This window comes from Balaenoptera musculus, chromosome 2 (assembly GCF_009873245.2).
Source record: "Balaenoptera musculus isolate JJ_BM4_2016_0621 chromosome 2, mBalMus1.pri.v3, whole genome shotgun sequence".
In the NCBI taxonomy this organism is placed as follows: domain Eukaryota; kingdom Metazoa; phylum Chordata; class Mammalia; order Artiodactyla; family Balaenopteridae; genus Balaenoptera; species Balaenoptera musculus.
The window spans coordinates 60,434,670-60,453,818 of NC_045786.1; the positions used below are offsets into that span (position 1 = coordinate 60,434,670).

The 19,149-nt window shown below is 49.3% G+C and overlaps 1 protein-coding gene across 5 annotated transcripts in view; it reads right to left on the reverse strand.

Moving 5' to 3' along the window:
- Positions 1-19,149, reverse strand: part of ARID3B (AT-rich interaction domain 3B) — a 60,310-nt gene that overhangs the window by 19,477 nt on the left and 21,684 nt on the right. For all 5 annotated transcript variants that reach the window (XM_036844130.1, XM_036844132.1, XM_036844129.1 and 2 more), the window contains exons 3-5: positions 14,642-14,713; positions 14,360-14,432; positions 1,173-1,356 (exon numbers count right to left, since the gene is read on the reverse strand). In XM_036844130.1, coding sequence (XP_036700025.1) covers positions 1,173-1,356; positions 14,360-14,432; positions 14,642-14,713 — 329 coding nt within the window. The remainder of the gene's footprint in view (positions 1-1,172; positions 1,357-14,359; positions 14,433-14,641; positions 14,714-19,149) is intronic.

Here is a 19,149-nt window from a genome sequence, read left to right on the forward strand (position 1 = left end):
AGCAGGCTCTGTGGGGCAGGCTCTGTCCTCTAGGACAAAGGAGCACAACCTGGTGCACCCGATGGAAGAGGAACCTCCCGGACAGCGATGCCCCACCCCAGGCCCTCTAACTGCTACCCAATTCTAAACGCAGCTCGAAGTGGAGGCAAGGTTCATTAGGGAAATAGATATTTTCGCTAACGTTTCATGTTTGTGTGGCGCCTTTCTAGTGCCCTGGGAGAAATGAGAAATGCCATGTTTTGCAATGTCTTTCTGGCTCCTTGATCTCCTAACCGTTCTGAGTCAGGCTGGTCAGACAGGAGCAATTCTTCCCACTGTGTGTGGACCTAGAAGTGCTGTCCCTCTTTGTGTCAGATGCCCCAAGAAGCAATTCGCTACCCAAGAACCTTGGGAGAAGGACTGCTATGCTGGATATTGCTCTGTTCCCAACTTCTCCTGGAACAGTTTCACTAGATAAAACCCTTCTACTTTTCAACAAGGCCTTAACATGCCACCTAACCTATACATGGCTGATCTTTCCGTATTTTTCACAGAACAACGTCCAGAGTTCTGAAAGAACAGATTCCCCTCTGGCCCTCATTCGCCAGTGCTCCTCCTGTTCTCACTGCTTCTATCACCCTTGTAATTAACTCAAATGGGTAGAAAAACAGGTCACCAGTCCCAGTGGGGCCAGCCTGCCTGCCTGCCTTCCTCTGGGTCCGCTGTTGCTGGGCAAGCTGAGTGTCAGGTAGGAAGGGCCAGGCTTAGGGTGGAGGCGCTGTGTGGGAGACGACGTCCTGGAAAAAGCGTGGATTTCAGAGACAGAAGCCCAGGCGTGACTCTTCAGCCTGAACACTTACTAGCTGGTATGGCTCTGACCAAACGATCTAACCTCTGAGACTTAGTTCTTGTTGTCTGGGAAACAGGGACAAAAACCTTCTTGACAGGGTTGCTGGTGAGGTTTGAATGAAACAGAACAGTGAAGCAGCAGCACACAGGAGATGCTTGGGAAGGGGCGCTCTCAGGATTACTTAGGTTAGGGAGGGGTTCATCTCAGAAAGCTCCTGGCCCTTTCAGGAATTCCGCCCATCTTGCTCACTATACAGTGGAATTTCCTTCCTTCCTTTCCTCTAGGTTAAAGCATCCCCTTTCTCCAGCCTTAGCTTCCTTTCCCCAAGGCTCTGGCCACTCACTGGGTCCTCAGGGTGAAGGCGGCGCTGGTGATGGATGTGGGCAGGTTCAGGCCTTTGGTGATCTCCCTCCAGATCTTCTTGTTGATGATCTCCACCAGGCCCCCCTTCTCTGTCACCAGCTTATACAGCATATATAGGTCCAGGATCTGCTTGGCCATGATGGGGATTCGGTTGATGGGGGTCCCTGTGATTGTGCGAAGAGAGAAACAGAGGGTTGTGTCATTACCATGCAGAGAAAGAAGGCATCTGTGGATGCCCACCTTTTGCTGAGTTGGAAATATGTTCATAAATCTGCTTAGAAGTATAATTTGACTCAAACTCCCAAAGCCTGGAAGCTATCAGACTAGCTGCCAGTTCTCCTTGGGAAGAACAGAAAGATAGGTCCAACTCACAGGCTGTGTGGCCTTGGGTAAAACACACAGCCTCTCTGGGTCTGTTTCCCATCTGTAAATAAGAGAGCCAGACTAAATGACTTCAAAGATTTTTTTTTTTTTTGCTAGCAGTATGATTCCAGATTCTTTCCTAATGATTTGGCAACTCAGTCCTCTGGAGCCTTCAGAAGCCGTTCAGCTGCCTCCTCAGGGAAGTCTTTCCCTGACTCCCAAGACAGGTGAGGTCCTGCCCCATTGTCCACCTGGAGAGCTTCCTGGGCTTCTCTTTTGCAGCTCTCAGTGCAGTTTATAACCGTGTTTTTGTTTGCCTACTGCCTGTTTTCTCTTCATCTCTTCTCCTGCTGCAGGACGGAGAAATGGTTTTTTCTCTGCTGTGTCCCCACCATGTCAAAGGAGCTGCTGGGCACACAGGTCTCCAGGGGGATGAAAAGCCACTCAACAATTCTCTCCCCGCTAATCACTCCAACCCCTCCCTGGCCTCTGAAAGAGGGAGGGTCAGAGCCGCTTCCGCCCACTGGCCCCGAAGGGAAGTGAGAGGAGCCAGGGACTTGATTAGGAAACCTGGCACCGAGCAGGAAGGCCCACTAATGAGCACCGGGGGACGGCAGGGAGGGCGGGGCCAGGCTCCTTTCTCGGGCGGCTGGGATGCTCGTCAGGAGGCGTGATGGATGACTGTCATTTGGCAGCCTCGGGATTAATGATCTGGAGGTCAGAGGGGAGAATTCCAGCAGGAAGGGTCACCGTCCAGGGCAGGGTATGAGACTTGTTGCCTTCTGATGGCAAGTCCTTTTACTGTACATAGGCTGCTCCTCCTGTGTCGTGGCCCCCCCAGGCTTGCTGAGGTCTCACTGACTGCCTGGTGGAGTTAGGCCAGCTTGATTAGAGAAGGGCTGTTTGTTTCAGCTCCTCCTGCTTCTTTCCCCTCAAGGAATGGCATTTTCTTCTCAGCTCTAGAACACTGGCCTCACCAACTCTTTTATAGGGTAATTCAAGCCAGAGTGGAGTGAAGGGTCCCACGTTTATGAGGAGGAAGTAGCGTGAGCACGAACACGTGGCACTGCTACGGTGGGACCGGGCCCCTCTTCTCAGTGTGGAGAGGGAGCTGGAGGTCTTGAAGACCTTTGTCTTGACCGGCTGATCTTTGGAGGGTCAAGGACAAAAGGGCCATAGAGTTAAGTTCAAAGGTTCATTGGTAAAGTATCAGAGGACTGCTGGCATGCTCCTAACACACGACAGCTCGCGTGTTGGTTAACTTCTTCTCCCTGTGCTGTTCTGGATAGTAGACCTTATTCCTGCCATAAGCACAAGAGTCTCATGCAGCAGAACTGGCCTCCTGGCAGGACACGGCTAAGGTCTCCCTTCTTTGCAGGCCTGTCTGCCCGAGCACGCTCATGGCCTTGGCGAGTTCATACCCTCAGGGCATCACCTGGAGAGTCTGGGAGGACCACTCCCAAGGCCCCCTCACACAAGACCCCGAAGCTCTCAATTCCAGAAGCTTCCAGAACATCTTCACACATGTGACCTCTTCACTTCCAGGTCAGATGTTCACAATGAGCTCACCTTCATCCCCTAGGCCAGCTCCCATTTCCCATCACTTCCTCTTCTTCCAGCAGCACCATCATTCTTTGAGGTCTTGGGTAGACCTCCGAGGCAGCACTGGCTCCTCTCCCTCCTCTCTCACCCACCTTTAGGCTGTCGGGAGGCTCACCGATTACTGCTTTGAGACCCCCCTCAAAGCCATCTTCCTCTCCGGCCCTCAGACACCACCCCGGGCCAGGCCCTCACTGGCTCACCATCAGATGCCCCCAGCAGCTTTGAATCCACGTGCTCAACCTGCACGCTGCTGCCAGACCATCTAATGAAAACACCACTTTCACGCCATTACTCGCTTCCTAGTTTAAAAACCCACAATGACTCTTACTGCCAACCCAGCCCACCTCACATGTTCAACCTCATGACTCGGGTTCCCCAACACTCCTTAGGAGATTATGTACGATGTATTTCAAGCATGTCCCAACAACTCACTCTGACTCCAATCAGTTGGGTCTTCTCACCCTCACCCCTAAAGCCAAGCTCCTTTCTCCTCTACTTTTTGTTTTTACTCTCCCTCCTCATCAAGCCTAAAATGACCTGTCTGTGCTCAAATCCTCTCTACACTGGCCTTCAACGTTCACCCCCTCCAGGAAGAATTTTCCAACTACCCCAGTTCACATGGATTTCTTTCCTCTCAGAATTTCTATTATAACCACTACAACTTCAGCAAATAGTTATACTTGTTTCACATATGTTCGTCTGGTATCCCAGGAGGACTGTAAGCTCAATGAAGGCAGGGACCGTTTTTCCTTCATCATGTCTTGAATATTATAATGTTTAATAAGCTAAACTACCATGCAGATTAAACCAACCAACCAACCAGCCTGCTTCTCAGAGTCAAAGCAACCAGCTCTGTCTTAACCCAACTGGGAATATTAAACGCATTTCCTTCCTGCTTGTGGTGTGCCCACCAGGGTCTGTCACTAACTCTAAGTGTCTAATTGCTGACAGCCCTGAACAGAAGTCACCCTCTCCTCTCAGGTCCTGGCAGGTTCATTAGGGGGTCACGACCCTTATTAAACGACTGCAGAACCGAGGCCCAGGGTGGTTAAGCCCTTTGTGTCCGAGTCCTACAATAAGAGAACTGGCAGCACAGGAACGGATGGAGAGCTGGGGACTGAGAAGGTAAAGAAACCGTGACTTCATTCAGTGGGGCCAAAGGGAAGGCGAGACAGGTGTGAAAGAGGGCAAGGGGGCTGGGTCTGTGATGCCCCCAGAGCAGGCGTGGCTGAGTGAGTGACCACCAAGCAGGGCATGTCCAGCCGAGGGAGTGCTGTCCTTCGGAACTGTCACCTTGGAGAGCCAGCTACCGCTCCGTTTGTGAAGAGCTTTCAGAGTTTACTCTATTTTCATTTGATTCTCTCCAAGGGCGGTAAATCTTCAAATGTAAAGGGTGTATTTTACTTTTAGAAATGGTCATTCATGGAAACAAGCCAGGAAAATAGGATGAAGTGACCAGGCTGTTTATACTGATTTTGTGTGAAGATGAGGTGTGGCCATAAACCATGACAGATTATCTAGCGTGGCTCAAACTGCCTCTGAAGGCAACTCCCCAGAGAGGAATTACAGATTTGCTCGGAGCAGTCACTAGACTAAATGGCTTGTCGTTTGAGATGGCTTCTTTCAAAGACAACAATGTCATAGATGTAGAAATTTCATTAAAAATTAGCCTTTTTTATAGTCACACAGAGAGTGACTGCATTAGGCTGGGAACTGCTCAGGGGCAAGGGAAACAGGTAGATACCGGACCTGAGAAGACAATGAAGGAGCAAAGTGGCATTTCAAGTCCCCAGAGTGACCTCTTCCCAGCACCGCTGGAGAGAAAACACAGGCCAGGGCTGCTTTGCAACCCAGCCCCACTCTGGGCATGTGGGGGTCATGACTTCTCTCACCAGGGCCCCTAAGGCCTGGCCAGGCACCCCAGTTCCAGGATCAGTGGGTAAGGGGAATGGGCATTTTCTTCCTCATGGTTGGCTCTCCACGAAACGGCTAAAAGTAGCTCCCAGTGCAGGCGGGCCCCTCAGTACCATCAGAAACAAAGCTGAAGCTATTCTGAGAGCCAGCTCTAGATGACATCATGGTTTTCTCACATTATGCAGCCAATCCAGACACAAAACTTGCCCTGGCTTCGATTCTTTCAACAACTAAGAGAGAGGCAGGATCCTCAGGCTGGTCTCTCTCTGCCGTCTGCTCTGTGCTTAGTGGGCCTGGCAGCCATCTCCCTTGTCCCAAGGAGACTCAACTATGAAGAGAAGGGGAGAAGGCCTTTTAGCTGAATTTCCCTGCCTGAACAAGAAAGAAAACCAATACATCACGCTGGGGGGTGGGGATCGGGGGGATCGACAATATTCAGGCCTCAGTTTCCCTGTCAGTCTGAAGCAAGGAATTTGCTTCCAGATGACTTCCAGTTCTAAAGTCCTATGAGTCTATGAATAAAAACTTAAAACAAAAATGGATAGTTTTGGGCTTCCCTGGTGGCGCAGTGGTTGGGAGTCTGCCTGCTAGTGCAGGGGACGCGGGTTCGAGCCCTGGTCTGGGAGGATCCCACATGCCGCGGAGCGACTGGGCCCGTGAGCCACAGCTACTGAGCCCGCGCGTCTGGAGCCTGTGCTCCGCAACAGGAGAGGCCGCGATAGTGAAGAGGCCCGCGCACCGCGATGAAGAGTGGTCCCCGCTTGCCGCAACTGGAGAAGGCCCTCGCACAGAAAACGAAGACCCAACACAGACAAAAATAAATATAAAAATAAATAAATAAGACCCGGTGCAACCAAATAAATAAATAAATATTAAAAAAAAATTTTTGATAGTTTGGGGGGGGGGTGGTGGTGGTGGTAGGATGAATTGGGAGATTGCGATTGACATATATACACCAATATGTATAAAATGGACAACTAATAAGAACCTGCTGTGTAAAAAAATTAAATTAAATTAAATTTAAAAAAATTGATAGTTGTGACTATTACCAAGGGAGGTGACTTGGTTTTAGGAGCTTGCCTGAATTACAAAATAATGTTGCCAGGTAACCTTGAGATGGATGGTTTGGGATCTTCTCCGATGAAGGGCGCCTGTGTGGCTTAGGACCAGGTCTGTGAAGTTCAAGTCCATAAGCAATGGCTCTTTCTCTAGCCTTGTGGGGGAGTCTCTGGCCTATTCTCTGGGCTGGATTACATCTTCCTCTGAAGAGGCTCTTCACCTGAGAGGGGGCAGGCGGGCAGGCCTCAGTCCACAATAAATGCAAAAGCAACCTGCAGAGAACCAGGAAGGAGGCCAGCAGCCACTGCAGGGAGCTCTCGGTGGGTCACCAGTGTTGGCCCTGCAGGAGGCCGAATCTCCGCCCCCATCACACCTCCCAGAGGGGGCGGGAGCACCTGATGGGGAAGCCTGTGGACTGTCAGTCACTGCTATCAAAGCAGGAGCTAGGATTGAGGGTAATTAATCATGCTCCCTCTGACAGCAATCCAGGGCCTTATCTGTACCCCAAGAAATGCCGCTGGTCTCCAGTTCCCTCCTCAATAAAGGAGACTGACAGTTCCAACAAAGAGGCCCCTTATCAGATTTCAGCCGGGGAGCCTGAGGCAGCCCGAGGGAGATGTGGAAAAGGCTTTTATGAGGCCCGGACCCAGCGAAGCTGTGGGGGCTCCTGGGGCTTTAACCCTTGGAGGTGGGAATGCCGCTGGGCACTGGCACTCGCAGGCCAAACCTGTGATCCGGAGCTTTCAGCGAAGATGGAGCTAAACAAAAGCTGCTCCCCGGCACTTGGCTCAGTCTTACCAGCAATCAGACTGTGGAGACAGAGCTTAGTGGGGTAGAGGGCAGAGCGGGGAGATGGCCTCCTCTGGCACTAGAGACAAAGATGGGAGATGGCAGGAATGTTGGGGGGAGGGCCACTTCCTCCCCACCACAGAGAATGGGCACATTCCAGTCAAGACCAGAAGCAATCAGGGGGCAGGGACCCAAGACAGAGTCGCATGGCTGCCTTCCTGCCTACTGGTCAGGGGTGAGGGCCCAGGACCCAGGGCGTGGCCCTGCCAAGGACCCTCGCTGCTTTTTCCTGACTTTGAACAAGATCATTAATCATTTCCATAGCCTGTCAAGAGAGCTGGGCGGCTGACCAGGGAGCCTAGAAGAGTTAAGTCCCACGTTAAGCAGGGAATGTGCACAGGCAGACAGGCAGGCAGGCCTCCTGCTTATTCCTCTGCATATTAATTCCCGCCCTGCTCTAGTCCTGCTCCCAAGCAACAAGCAGAGGAATGACTGGTGATTTTTTTCCCCCTGACTCGTTCATGTAGAAAATACCTCCCACCGGGAAACTGGGCAGCAGGCTCTGGTGGCGTGCCATGCAGTGAGTAGTAGATGACTGTTCCACAGGTCAGGGCAGAGGCAAGATGCGCAAGTATCCTAATACCAACACGTATGTTTCAGCCCTCTACCTCTGATTTCCCACTGAAGGGGGGGGTCTAACTGACATAGAGCCCAGTGCACTAATCTTAAGTATACAGCCCTCCAGATCTTTACTGCTGTGTATACCCCTGTATCCATTCCTCAGATCAAAATACAGAACATTTCCAGCACCCCAGAAAACTCTTCCATTACCATTCCCAATCAATATCCATCCCCTACCACCCCCCCGCCAGGAGATAACTATTATCCTGACATGTATCACTATAGGTGACTTTCTTGAACTTTACATAAATGGAAGAATGCAGTATATAGTCTTCTGTGTCTGGCTTCTTTGTTCCACGTTAGGCCTGTGAGAGTCATCCCAGTTGGGTACAGCAACAATTCATTCTTTGTTATCGCTGTGTGGTATTCCACTACAGGACTATGCCAACATTTAGTTACCCATTCTACTACCAATGGAAATTTGAGTTCTTTCCACTCTTTGGCTATAATGAATGGTGTTGCTACGAATATTCTCGCATGTGTCTTTCAGTGAACATAAGCTCTCATTTCTACTGCGGATACACCTAGAAGTGAAATTGCTGGGTAATAGGGTTGGCATATGTTTAGCTTTAGTAAACATTACCAAACAGATTTCCAGTGGTTATGCCCATTTATATTCCCACCAGCAATGCATGGGAGTTCTGGAGGCACCAAACCTGAGAGGCTGATTTTAAACCCATTACCCTTCTTGATACTCTAGTTCAGACTAATTGCTTTAGGTGAAGTTCAACAGTATGTGCAGTGTTGTACTCTACTATGGCCAATAATAAAATTATGGTTATGGCTGTGCTGTTTCCTTCCATAAAAACTACATTCAGAGAAGTAGGCTAAGGAGTTAGAAGGAGGTGGACCATTGGGTCATCTCTGCTTCGCCTGCTGCTGGTCAACAGACCTGGCCCGAGCCTCCAGGAGAGGGGGTGGAAGGCTGGCCGGGGAGAGGTGCAACAACTCAGGGGTGTTCTGGCCTGAGCAGTGCATGGCTGTCTGAGCTTCCATTGCCAATCCATGCCCCTCCCTCTCCAGACCTAGTAGATTTTCCCACAGTGTAACTGGGTCAAACTCTCCCTTTAAACTTTCCCTACGCCAACCTTAGGACGATTTATTGAATATTGGCTCACCTTGGAAAAAAGGAGGCAAAACTATCAAGCCCATTTTACCAAGTGCTAGAAGTACCAATAAATGATCTTGAAGGGGAAGAGGCTGAATTTAAAGACAAAAGTGAGCTATTCAAATTAATCATGCCTTTCAAAAACCAGGGTTTCTTCTCATTATCATGGATAACTGGGTAGTTATAAGGTATTTAAATGACTATTAAAAGTGGGGGGGGAAAAAAAACCCCCAGTACCTGAACAGTGGTTGGATCACCTGGGGAGAGAAAAAGATCTGGCCTAAGACAAAGGAAGATTTGCATTTTGGACTCTCATTTGGGGGTAAAGTTAGAATATGAAGCCCCAAAGCCTATTTTATCTGACAAAGACAAACATATTTTAGTCTGTCAGGAAGAGTGGCCATGGCACAGACCATTTACAGCAAGATACAAAGAATATACAAGAAACTCCCTCCACCAAAAGGCAAAGCAATATATGTCACGAACATTTCCTTGCCTGAGATGGATAGATAAGCACACAACAGAAGGAAAAACACTCAAATTGCACTTCGAGGCAGACCAAGCCCTTTTCCCACAGTAAATTCTTTGTATATACACATCAAAAACAGATCCAACAATCCATTTGGGAAAACCAAGGTCAGTTTGCAGTCCTGAACAGAACTGGTGGGGGAGGGAGGGCAGTTCTCCGGTGAGGTCTAGACAAAACTTGTCTTCCACATGACCAAGCAGGTCCTTAGCCTGGTGTGCCGAGCTGGGACGGGGGCTGGAGGGGAGATCCTTGCTTGTGGGCACTCCTGGTGCGCGCAAGATGCTACCGTTAGGGCTTCTGTCTCCCGTGACCCCAACCCCAACCCCATCCTGCCTTGACAGATGGCGCTTCTGTGCCAGCCACTGTGAATTGTCACATCTGCCCTTCCCTGAGAGATAAGCCGCCTTACCCTGAGATGAAGACTCTTCTTGCATGAAGAGTTCTACCTCGTGTTAATCAGTTAGATGCTGTCAGACCCTACCGGAGATCGACCTGTGGAGGCGGGCCACGGTCTCTGTGGGGCTCAGAAGGCTGAAGGAGAGATGAGGCTTGTCCACTGTCCCAGTGGGAAGTGATGGAGCTGCTGGTGCCAGGGGCCAAGTTTCTCAAGGGCAGTGCAGGAGAGGGGAAAAAGTCCTGGCCTCGGGATTAGGAGACCAAGGGCTAAATTGGCTCTGTGGCCTCAGGTGAGTCATTTAACATGGGGGCTGATTCTTCATGGCTAACGTGATAACCTTTGCTCTCTCCACCCCACAGAGCTGGAGCTGTGGGGAACAGCAGATCAGATAATGGGTTGAAAGGGTTCTGTAAAGTACATGGGGTAACAATAATAAAATTAACAGCAAAATCATCTCCCTCCTCTTTGATGAAACCACACTTCTGTTTCATTGCCTGGGAACAAGAGAACAAGCTCTTCTTCCTTAGTGATGAAGGAAGAATGGAATTGTTTACAAGCCTTTGCTTATGAGACTTCCAAACTAGCACCGCCCCCTCTCCGTACCCCCTGGAAAATCTACCAGGGAATGATACCTCAGGAATCACCCACCGTGAGTTAAATTAGACAGAGAATTATTTACAAATGTTTGGCGTTTTTTTTGGACAAAGAAAGGTGTGTGTGTGTGTTTTACACACACACACACACAAAAACGTGCACATGGCAAAAGGTGAGGAAAAAGAGGCATAGGTGTTCTGAGATCTAACCCATCTTTCTACAGAAACATTTGTGGGGGAAGCACAAACAAAGGAAACTTGTTTAATTCAGTTTGGCTTCAGTCAGCAAAAGAAACACATGATTCACCAAGGAAAGGAGTGAAGCATTTGGTTTTGGGGGTCCCTGGTGTAGTTTTTACACAACTATTTTGATAGAAAATTGCTCTAGGGGCTTTTCTTCTATTTTGGTTATCGAGGGTGGCTCATTATCTGTTTGTAGCTCAACAGACACAATCAGGGACACATAACACAGAACAGAGAACTTGGAAGAAATTTCCAGATTGACTCTAACTGAACTTGTGCATTTTATAGATAAGGAAACTGTGGCCCCCAGAAGAGGAAGGATTTGCTCAGGATCGTGGAGAAGGGTGGGATGTTAGCACTGGCTTCACACTCCTCAGTCCAGAGCTCTTTCCCCCTCCGCATGCCTCCCGACAGGCTGCAGCAGCCGTTCCTGAGGCAGGCAGGACACAGGGAGCCCGACTGGGCACTGCCTCGGCCTCTTCTCAGGCGCCTTCTGGGCCGGGTTGTTCTGCTGGTGGGGGAGGAGTCGCGAGGTGCAAGTCACCAGGTCTGGCCTAGAAACCAAGGTGCCTCGAGCTGAAAGGCCCATCTGCTGCAGTCAATTCACCCAAACATGTTAACAAGCCAGAGAGACCCAGCACAAAGCAGCGGTTACGGCTGGGCCCCTCTCCCACTGGACAGCCGTTTTATCACCTGCAGCTGCAGTCATTTGGGGCCACCTGCTGTGTCCTGCCACCCTTGGAGCCCGGTCCACTTCCTCTGCAGCGGAGCCTTCCATGTCAAAGCTGCCCGGCCCACTCACGGCCCAGGTGGGCGGCACCGGGCCTTTCAAACTCAGGTCGCTTTCAGTGGTTCCTTTGAAATCTACTGCTTATCCTTCATATTAGCTCTGGAGGATGAGTTGCTGACCCACTGCCAGGGTCTATGAGGCTTTTCCTTGCACCCAGCCAGCTAACAAGATTGGGCTCCTGAGTGCCCCAGACACTCCAATTTGGGAGTGACAAATAAGTCACAAACGTCTGGGGGCCCTTGGTCTCACCATTCTGTGAAGAGTAAAGACAGCAAGCTTCACATGGTTAGAAGCGCAAACTGCTCCCAGTCCCCTTGAACTGCCCATTCTAATTTAGACCGTCAACCATGAGTTTTCCAGGGAGGAGAACACGGTGATTTTAAAGGGAACAACCTCCACAGTCTCCCTGCCTCAGCCTTCCCTCTTCAGCCCAACTATACACTGTTTGCCACAGCAAACCTCCTGAAAGCACAGCTCTGGCGATACTTCTCATGTGTTAACTTCAATAACTCGGCTATGTCACAGACAGGAGTGCTAACTTCTTGGCCAAACACGGCTCTTCACAGTCCGGTGCCAGCTGATTCATCCAGGCCACAGACAAGGGTTCTTTCAGCCGTGCCTGGACCACGCACACCACGCATGCCCCGCGTTTCTGCCTCCACTCTCCCTATGCTGGAGCTACAGCAACTCTCAGGTCCCTACACTCCAGCCTAGGACGGGGCCCCACCACCCATTCCTTTGGCACTCAGCCACGGAGGGGGAGTTCATCCTATTGCCTGACACAGGCCCTGCCGCCCTCAGGCATTGCTACCTGAGTGGAGATAAGATGATTTCCCTGAAGAGTTCCTCTGCAGAGGAAATTTTTGATCTTCACCTTCTTTCCTATCCTTCTATGGCAGTGGTTCTCAACAGGGGGACAATTTTGTCCCCCAGGGCACATTTACAATATCTGCAGACATTTTTGGTTATCAAGACTGGGGGGTGCCCCCTGCAACAAAGGACTATCCAATCCCCAAAGTCAATATGCTGAAGCTGAGAAACCTTATACTAGAGTAATTAATTAACAAGTAGCAAAACTGACTTGACTGTCTCCCTTCTACTGCTGATGCCAGCAAATAGTGAAATACCTAACATAAGTGCTGAAAACAGAAAAAAGATTTACTCAGGGCCTGAATAACCATAAATTGACATGATCAAAGAGAGTCTCTTACTCCTGCTTTGGGTGGAATAGACTAGATGGCAGTCTAGTAGCCCCAGTGCTGTGCAATAGCGGGACACTCAGCACACACTGCTCTCTACTGCTGACCTCCAATCACGGGCCGAGGTCTAATTGTGGGTGGGAGTGAGGTGGGGGAGGGGAAGCTCGGCTTCCCTGCGTGGGGCAGCTGAGTTAGGAAAACCAACAGGACTGCTCCTACAGCAAACACATCCTGAGCGGCACCCGCCTCCAGGTCTGGCCCTGTGCTAGCACTGGGGACTTGGAGAAATGACAAAGTGGCTGTCCTCAAGGAGCGCCTCCTCTAGTGAGGACATATAGAAGTAAACAAACAATTACTGATCTTCACTCTTGGCTAGGCTGATATAACTAAAAATCCTTCTGGGAAGGGAGAAAAACAATAAAGTATCAATAGACTATAAAGCAGTGGAGCCACACTGCTGATTAAAATCTATATTGTTATAGCAGCCCCTCTGAGATGAGATCAGCTCCCGGGTTTGCACCAGCTGGGCTTGTGGAGCTTGTAAATAATTAAAAGGTAATTGGAGGGGGAGACCAAAGTATTAAGTGGATTTCTCTCTCTCAGGGCAACCAGGGAGTTTCATTGCTGCCAGTCACATTATCTTTCGGGATTATATTCTTGTTTTTTACTGACACATGCAGCTCCAGATAACAGTTGGAGGAGTAAACTAATTAGAGCTTCTTAGACTGCTTTGATAGGCTTGGAGATGGAGGGAAACCGAGACTCAAAACTTTCGATTGCCTTTGTAAGCAAACCAGCAGTAACAGGCGTGCTACTAAGAAGGCAATAAGGCTTTGGAAGGTAAAGGAAGGGGAAGGAGGGGGAGAGAAAGAGGGATGGGGCTGGTGGGGAGAGGAAGAGGGAGGGAGAGGAGTTAACTCAGAATATTTAGTTGCTGGGGGCTGTCATTATAGCTCAGCCCAGAATAAAGAGGAGGATTTCATTCCCAGGTCTCAATAAAGGAGCTGACACAGAAACCAAGGGATACATGATCAGACAGGATCCCAGGGAACATGCTGGCAGGAGCAGCTCTCCCTTACAGCTTTGTCCTGAGGTGAAGAAGATGGAGCTACACAGGTTGCAGAGGATCATCTCCTAGAGAGGCTGGGGTTCTGACCATGCTTCCTGAGGGCTGACCCAGCTGGTGAACCCATTGCTGTGACAGGATACAAAGCCAGGAAGTTGAGTCACTGGGCTCAAGACTCAGACATGCCATCGTCCAAAGTGGAGATGGTTGGGGGTGGGTGGGCGGGGAAGAGTGAGAAGGAGAGAAGGACAGGGAAGTTGGAAGGTGCATTTTAAGGCAGATGCCCATGTGCCCTACACTTAAACTGCAGGAACACCCCAACCAAGCCAGTGAATGCAAAAATCAAAGAGCCAATGGATAAGAAAAAAGAGTTAGCTTTTCCTTTTCGTGGATCATTTCAGATCCTCCCAACAAATCCTGAAGGGCCTCTATTCTTTCACTGACCCTTCTAAGTCTCTACTAAGCTAGATGTACCAGCAGGAAGCCCCATATACCAGTTTAAGTGATGTGCAGGACTGCTATAAGGCTAAGAAAAAAGTATAATTGAATTTGAAATGACTCCAGAGACCAGTTAATCAGAACAGTGACAAAAATAAGGCAGGACCAAATCTGGATGATCATTCCATTCATTTTCTACCCAGGCCCTCTTTGCCCCCTTCAACCTGGTTGTCAATTATTCTGATAAGTATGGGACCAACTGGCAGTAAACGGCTCTCGTCCTCCTGGGCTAAGATGCTGGCACTCCGCAGGGAGGATGGCTAACAGTGACCTGCACACAGTAGGCACTCAATAAATATTCAGTGAATTGAAATGATGAGTAGACTGAACACTCACCTCTCTTCTGCATAAAGACGAAGAGGTCATCCAGGAACTCCTTCCTTTCTGGATCACTGTCCAGTTCATACAGCTGTAATCCCAAACCCCCCAGGGGAGAAAAAAAACACCACAATGAAAAATTCCATCTTATGCAGGAAGTCTTACACCAGTGATACACAACCATCTGAATGACTACAAGTGTGACTCATAGGCCACTTCTATCCTTATTCCTTGGGGATCAGATACAACGGCCCACTGCAGAACTGCCCCTTTCGTTATCACAAAGGAAACATTACAGACCTTGGCAAAATCACGAGAGATCTCTCTTCCCCGGCCTCCATCCGCATCATCACTCCAGGCCAAACCACCATTCTAAAGGGGAACAAAGCACAGCGTTCAGAAGGGAGCAGGAAGAGAGTGAGAGAGGGCAAGGCAATCGTTTAGGGTGCAGATGAGGACCCTTAGCAACTGTGCTCTCCTGGCTCACACTGAAAGACTGACTGCCACCCGAACAGGGACATCTTGTTTTTATGCTTTCAATTATGGTTCCAAAACCAGAGGGAGTCACGTGGAAGAATCATGTCCATTTGTTGGAGGGGGGTGGGTGTTACTTGTACCTGATAACCCTGGGGAAGGAGGACACAAAGGCCCCATTTTCTGAAAACCTGCTCAACCCTAGCTCATCTTCTGGAAGCCATCACTCTGAGATGTACCACTTTCCTGCAGGTTCTATATGGCATATGTTTGTATGTTTTATGATGTGTTTGTATGTTATATGGTATGTTGTGAAGATACCTAGCCTGGCCTCCCACACAACACTCTAAGTGGAAGATAAACGGTCAAAGGGAGCAAGACAAAGATCTCGAAGATCTCAAAGATCCTGTGGTCTCTCAGCCAAGCCTCACCACCAGAAGCCCTAACTCTAGTGATTAGAACTGCCGAGTGATATGAGGGCCCCCAGGGCCTGAGCTTATTCCCAAGGCACAGAGACTCTGTGCCACTAGGGTGAAGTTCATTTTCATTAAAGAAGTAATAAAAACCTAAACCTAATTCAATTGATTAGGTCAAACCAACACCATTCAACTGAACAGGAGGAAATGGCAAATATGCTTTTGTTTATGTTCTTGAAATCTGCTTCCCACTTTTATCAGTTGGGTAACTCTTATTTCTCAAATCAGGCATCATCTTCTATGGGAAGCCTTCCCTTCACACCCAGCTGCACAAGTACTCTGGAAGCACTCTCTGTACATTTCGAGCTTAGAATTTCACACATTATTTTGGAATTATTTGTCATCCCCACATATTGTAGGCTCCTTGAGAGCAAAGTGTCTTATTCATCTTTGTACCTTTAGCACGCAGCACACTGCCTGACACTTATAAGGCTCCAGTGAATACCTGATGAACTATAATCACTGTTAAAAGGCATTAACTGTTTTTTTGAACCAATTAAGCAGCTCTTCAAAAAATATAGACATATATACCATACAGAAGAGTCCAAAAGGCCCTCTGCTAGTGGGGAGTATGAAATGTCAGAGCAGAAGTCGCCTGTTCACCTCATCCCACCTCTCAGTGGAGGACCCAGGGATGGGAATGGACACCCTGAGACCATCACTCTCTCATTTCTCCCCCAGGACCAAAGGTGCCCATAGGCACAAGCACACACGTGTGCCACCCAGCTGGCTGGGGTGTGTAAGTGGCTGGGGAGAGACATCTGGGGTTGGGGAGCAGGTTTCTTGGGAGGACATTCTTTGGCTTGCTTAGGGATCTCGTAAAATCATGCCAATAAATGAAAGCGTGCTCTAATTCCATTCTCTCTCTTTAGTAAAGCTTGCCTGAAAGCAGGAGGTTATTCAGGTTATTCAGTTAAATTCTGGGGCCGTACTTTGCTTCCCCTACTCAAAGTGGGTTCTGAGGTGCAGACCCACTTTCTGAGAGCAGCCATTTAGCGCACACAGAGGTAAGTATAACCGAGAAGAAGTGACACCCTCTCAGCTGACATGAAACAGGCTACATCGAATTGCTTCCCTGCTTATCTCGTAAAAGGTGTGTGTACGGAAGTGCTCAGGAAATGCTATCTGACGGTGCACACATCATCTCCCCAGGCAGACGCTGTAGAAATCTTCCTACAGCACCTTCAGCTCAGGGAGGCCAACAACCAAGCAGGAGGAACACTATTAAAAAAAAAAAAAAGCTAAAACCCACCCCCACGTTGTAATTACAGTCAACAGAAATCTGGTGTCATCTGCTGGCAACTAGCACAGTGAATAATCAAGATGAATTTGCCTGTCAGCTCAGCAAAACCAGACAGTTACAGTCCCCTTTCAAAGGCTGCAGCAGGTCGCCCTAATGCCCAGTGATTTTGTTTGAGCCAGTAATTCCTGCTGGAAAGTCAATTATCCCTGGGGCCCCTATCAGCTGAAAGACATTTAATGGGGGATCATTGCTGCTTCTGTTATGTCAGCTGTTTACTGTGGCAGCTCAATTCCCAACTCTCTAGCTGGAGATCTGAAGCTGATTCTGTTCACAGGAGGATTCTTTATCAGTCACCAAGAGGGATGAAAACACAGTTTTTTGCTCATCACAGTAACTTCTAGGCACTCTGAATGCTCACTCAAAAACTATTTAACACTCAGGTGGGTGGGGAGGATGGAATCCACAGCCTACAATCTCAGACAGGGCTTTCCACAGCACGAAGGGAGTGTAAAAACAAGCACGCCAGTGCCAGTGCCACCACGGGTGTGACTACGTGTGAAAATAAACACCCGAGTGTGAGGGCTCAGCTCCGGGAACGGAGGAGAATGCCTTGTAGGATGGGGATGGGGGTCGTCGTGGCCCCGTGGCTTTCACCAGCTCTGCCCAAATCTCAGCAGAGTCCGAGCAGTGGGATGGTCAGACCGTGCACTAGCCACGGCCCACTAAGTAAGAACCACTCAGCTTCAAAATCTGCTTAGAGACGGGATTTTAGCTTGACACGCACTAGGTCGGTGACCACAGAGGACAGGGAGACTTGTCAGAACAGGATGGAAATAGGACACTACATTCTTTGAGCAATCCCACTGTTTGACCCATTACACAGATAGGAGTGTCAGCTACTATTTAAAGAAAACACAGGAAAAGAGCTGCCCAGGAGCGGAGGTGTTTTCTTTTGTCCAAGGCAAAATTGGGCCATTACACAACTTAAAACATTTAGTTGGGGCTGATGGGGAAACGTCCACTCTCTCTGCATTACTTTGTTTTGAGGCAATTAAACTTCAACCCTGATTCACAGGATTTTCTGGCTGAGGTGAGAGTAATTCCTAAGCCCTGCCCACCCTTCACCGTCTAGCTGGAATGCTGTTTCCTCCGTGCAGCCTCTCTGCCCACCAGTGTCTTTCTCCTCTGGGCTGTGTCACCTCGTGTTCTGGTTATTGTGCCCCTGCTTATGTCCCCAGTCTGTAAGCATCCTGTCAGGGTATCCCCAGCCCCCAGTACATAAAAAGCACTGACACATCTGCTCAGAGACAGGAATGGGCTCCCCCATGGGACCTCCAACCCCACAACTCCTATTTTCCCCTCCTCCTTTCATTGGGAGGATTACAGGCTTCAGCAGTTATTTTCTTGGTTCTTAACTCTGATCAACTGCTGTAAAACACAGCTCACTTATGCACTTCAAGTTTATGTGCAGGTTTCTTGGCCTATCAGCGGGGTGTGGGTGTGCCTGCTAGAAAGTTATCAGCTCAGAAATGATTGAATTTCTTGAATGTAGAATGTGCCTGATTGAGACTGTAGTGGTGGAGGAAACCAGGGAGTGGTAGAAGCAAGTGTGGGGAAAACGCACCCCACTCAACAGTTTAGAGATCAAGAGGGGTCCCCAAGAAAAGTGTTTCAGTTGAAGGGTCGCCACGTGCAAGTCTACCAGCCGGGGGAAGAGGCTTTGTTCCCTGTGGGCAGCAGGCAGCAGCATTCAACAGCCGAGAAATGTGTGGGATCAACAGTAGCCAGAGCAGCCGCTCACTGCCATTTACGACCTTCTCAGCCTCTCCTACTTGAGAGCTCCCTTTAAGGGCTTTGATCTCACCAGGAGCTCACAGGAAACTGACAGTTTGTTCCCAAATACCCACCCAAGGCTAGCTTCGGCTACCATACCCACATTCAGCTCATTTTCCCCAGGGAGGCCACCGGGTGTTTTGCCTGTAAATCTCTCAAAATTGGTAGTGAAAGAAGGCTGGGGAAAGAAGAAAGCGGAGCAGGAAGCTAGTGTTTGTGCATCTTCTGTGTAACAAGGACTAGACTGGGAGCTTACCAAGCATTTTCTCCCTTAATTCTACAATGCAGAGGTGCTTATTTGGAGATGGGAAAAGAACGGCTCAAAGAGTAGGTTAGTTACCTTTCCCACAGTCTCAGAGCTCCCAAGTGGTAGCGTCAGCATTAAAACCCAGGTCTGCCTGGCTCTCTGTTACACCACCCTGCCTCATGGGTGGAAAGAACAGTAGAGAGTGTTCTGGGTGGGGACATCAGGAAGGGAGAAAGGGAGGAAAAGAAGAAGAATGTCCTCTGTACACAGAATGTCTACAAATGCCAAGTCTTGGCCTTGGGTGGCTCTATCAATGCGAGATTCTTTTGCTCCTTGATTTTTCTCACTGGCTTCATCTGGGAGGTGCAGCCAAACAGAAAACCAGCCCTCACACAGCATCTGCCCAGGAGACTTACCTGGGGCTACTGGGGGTACTGGAATAAGAACTGCTAACCTTTTAGCACTACCTCCAAAACAGAACATCCTGGCTAAGAGGAGCCCCCACATTCCTCTCAGAAGAGAGACAAACAGACAG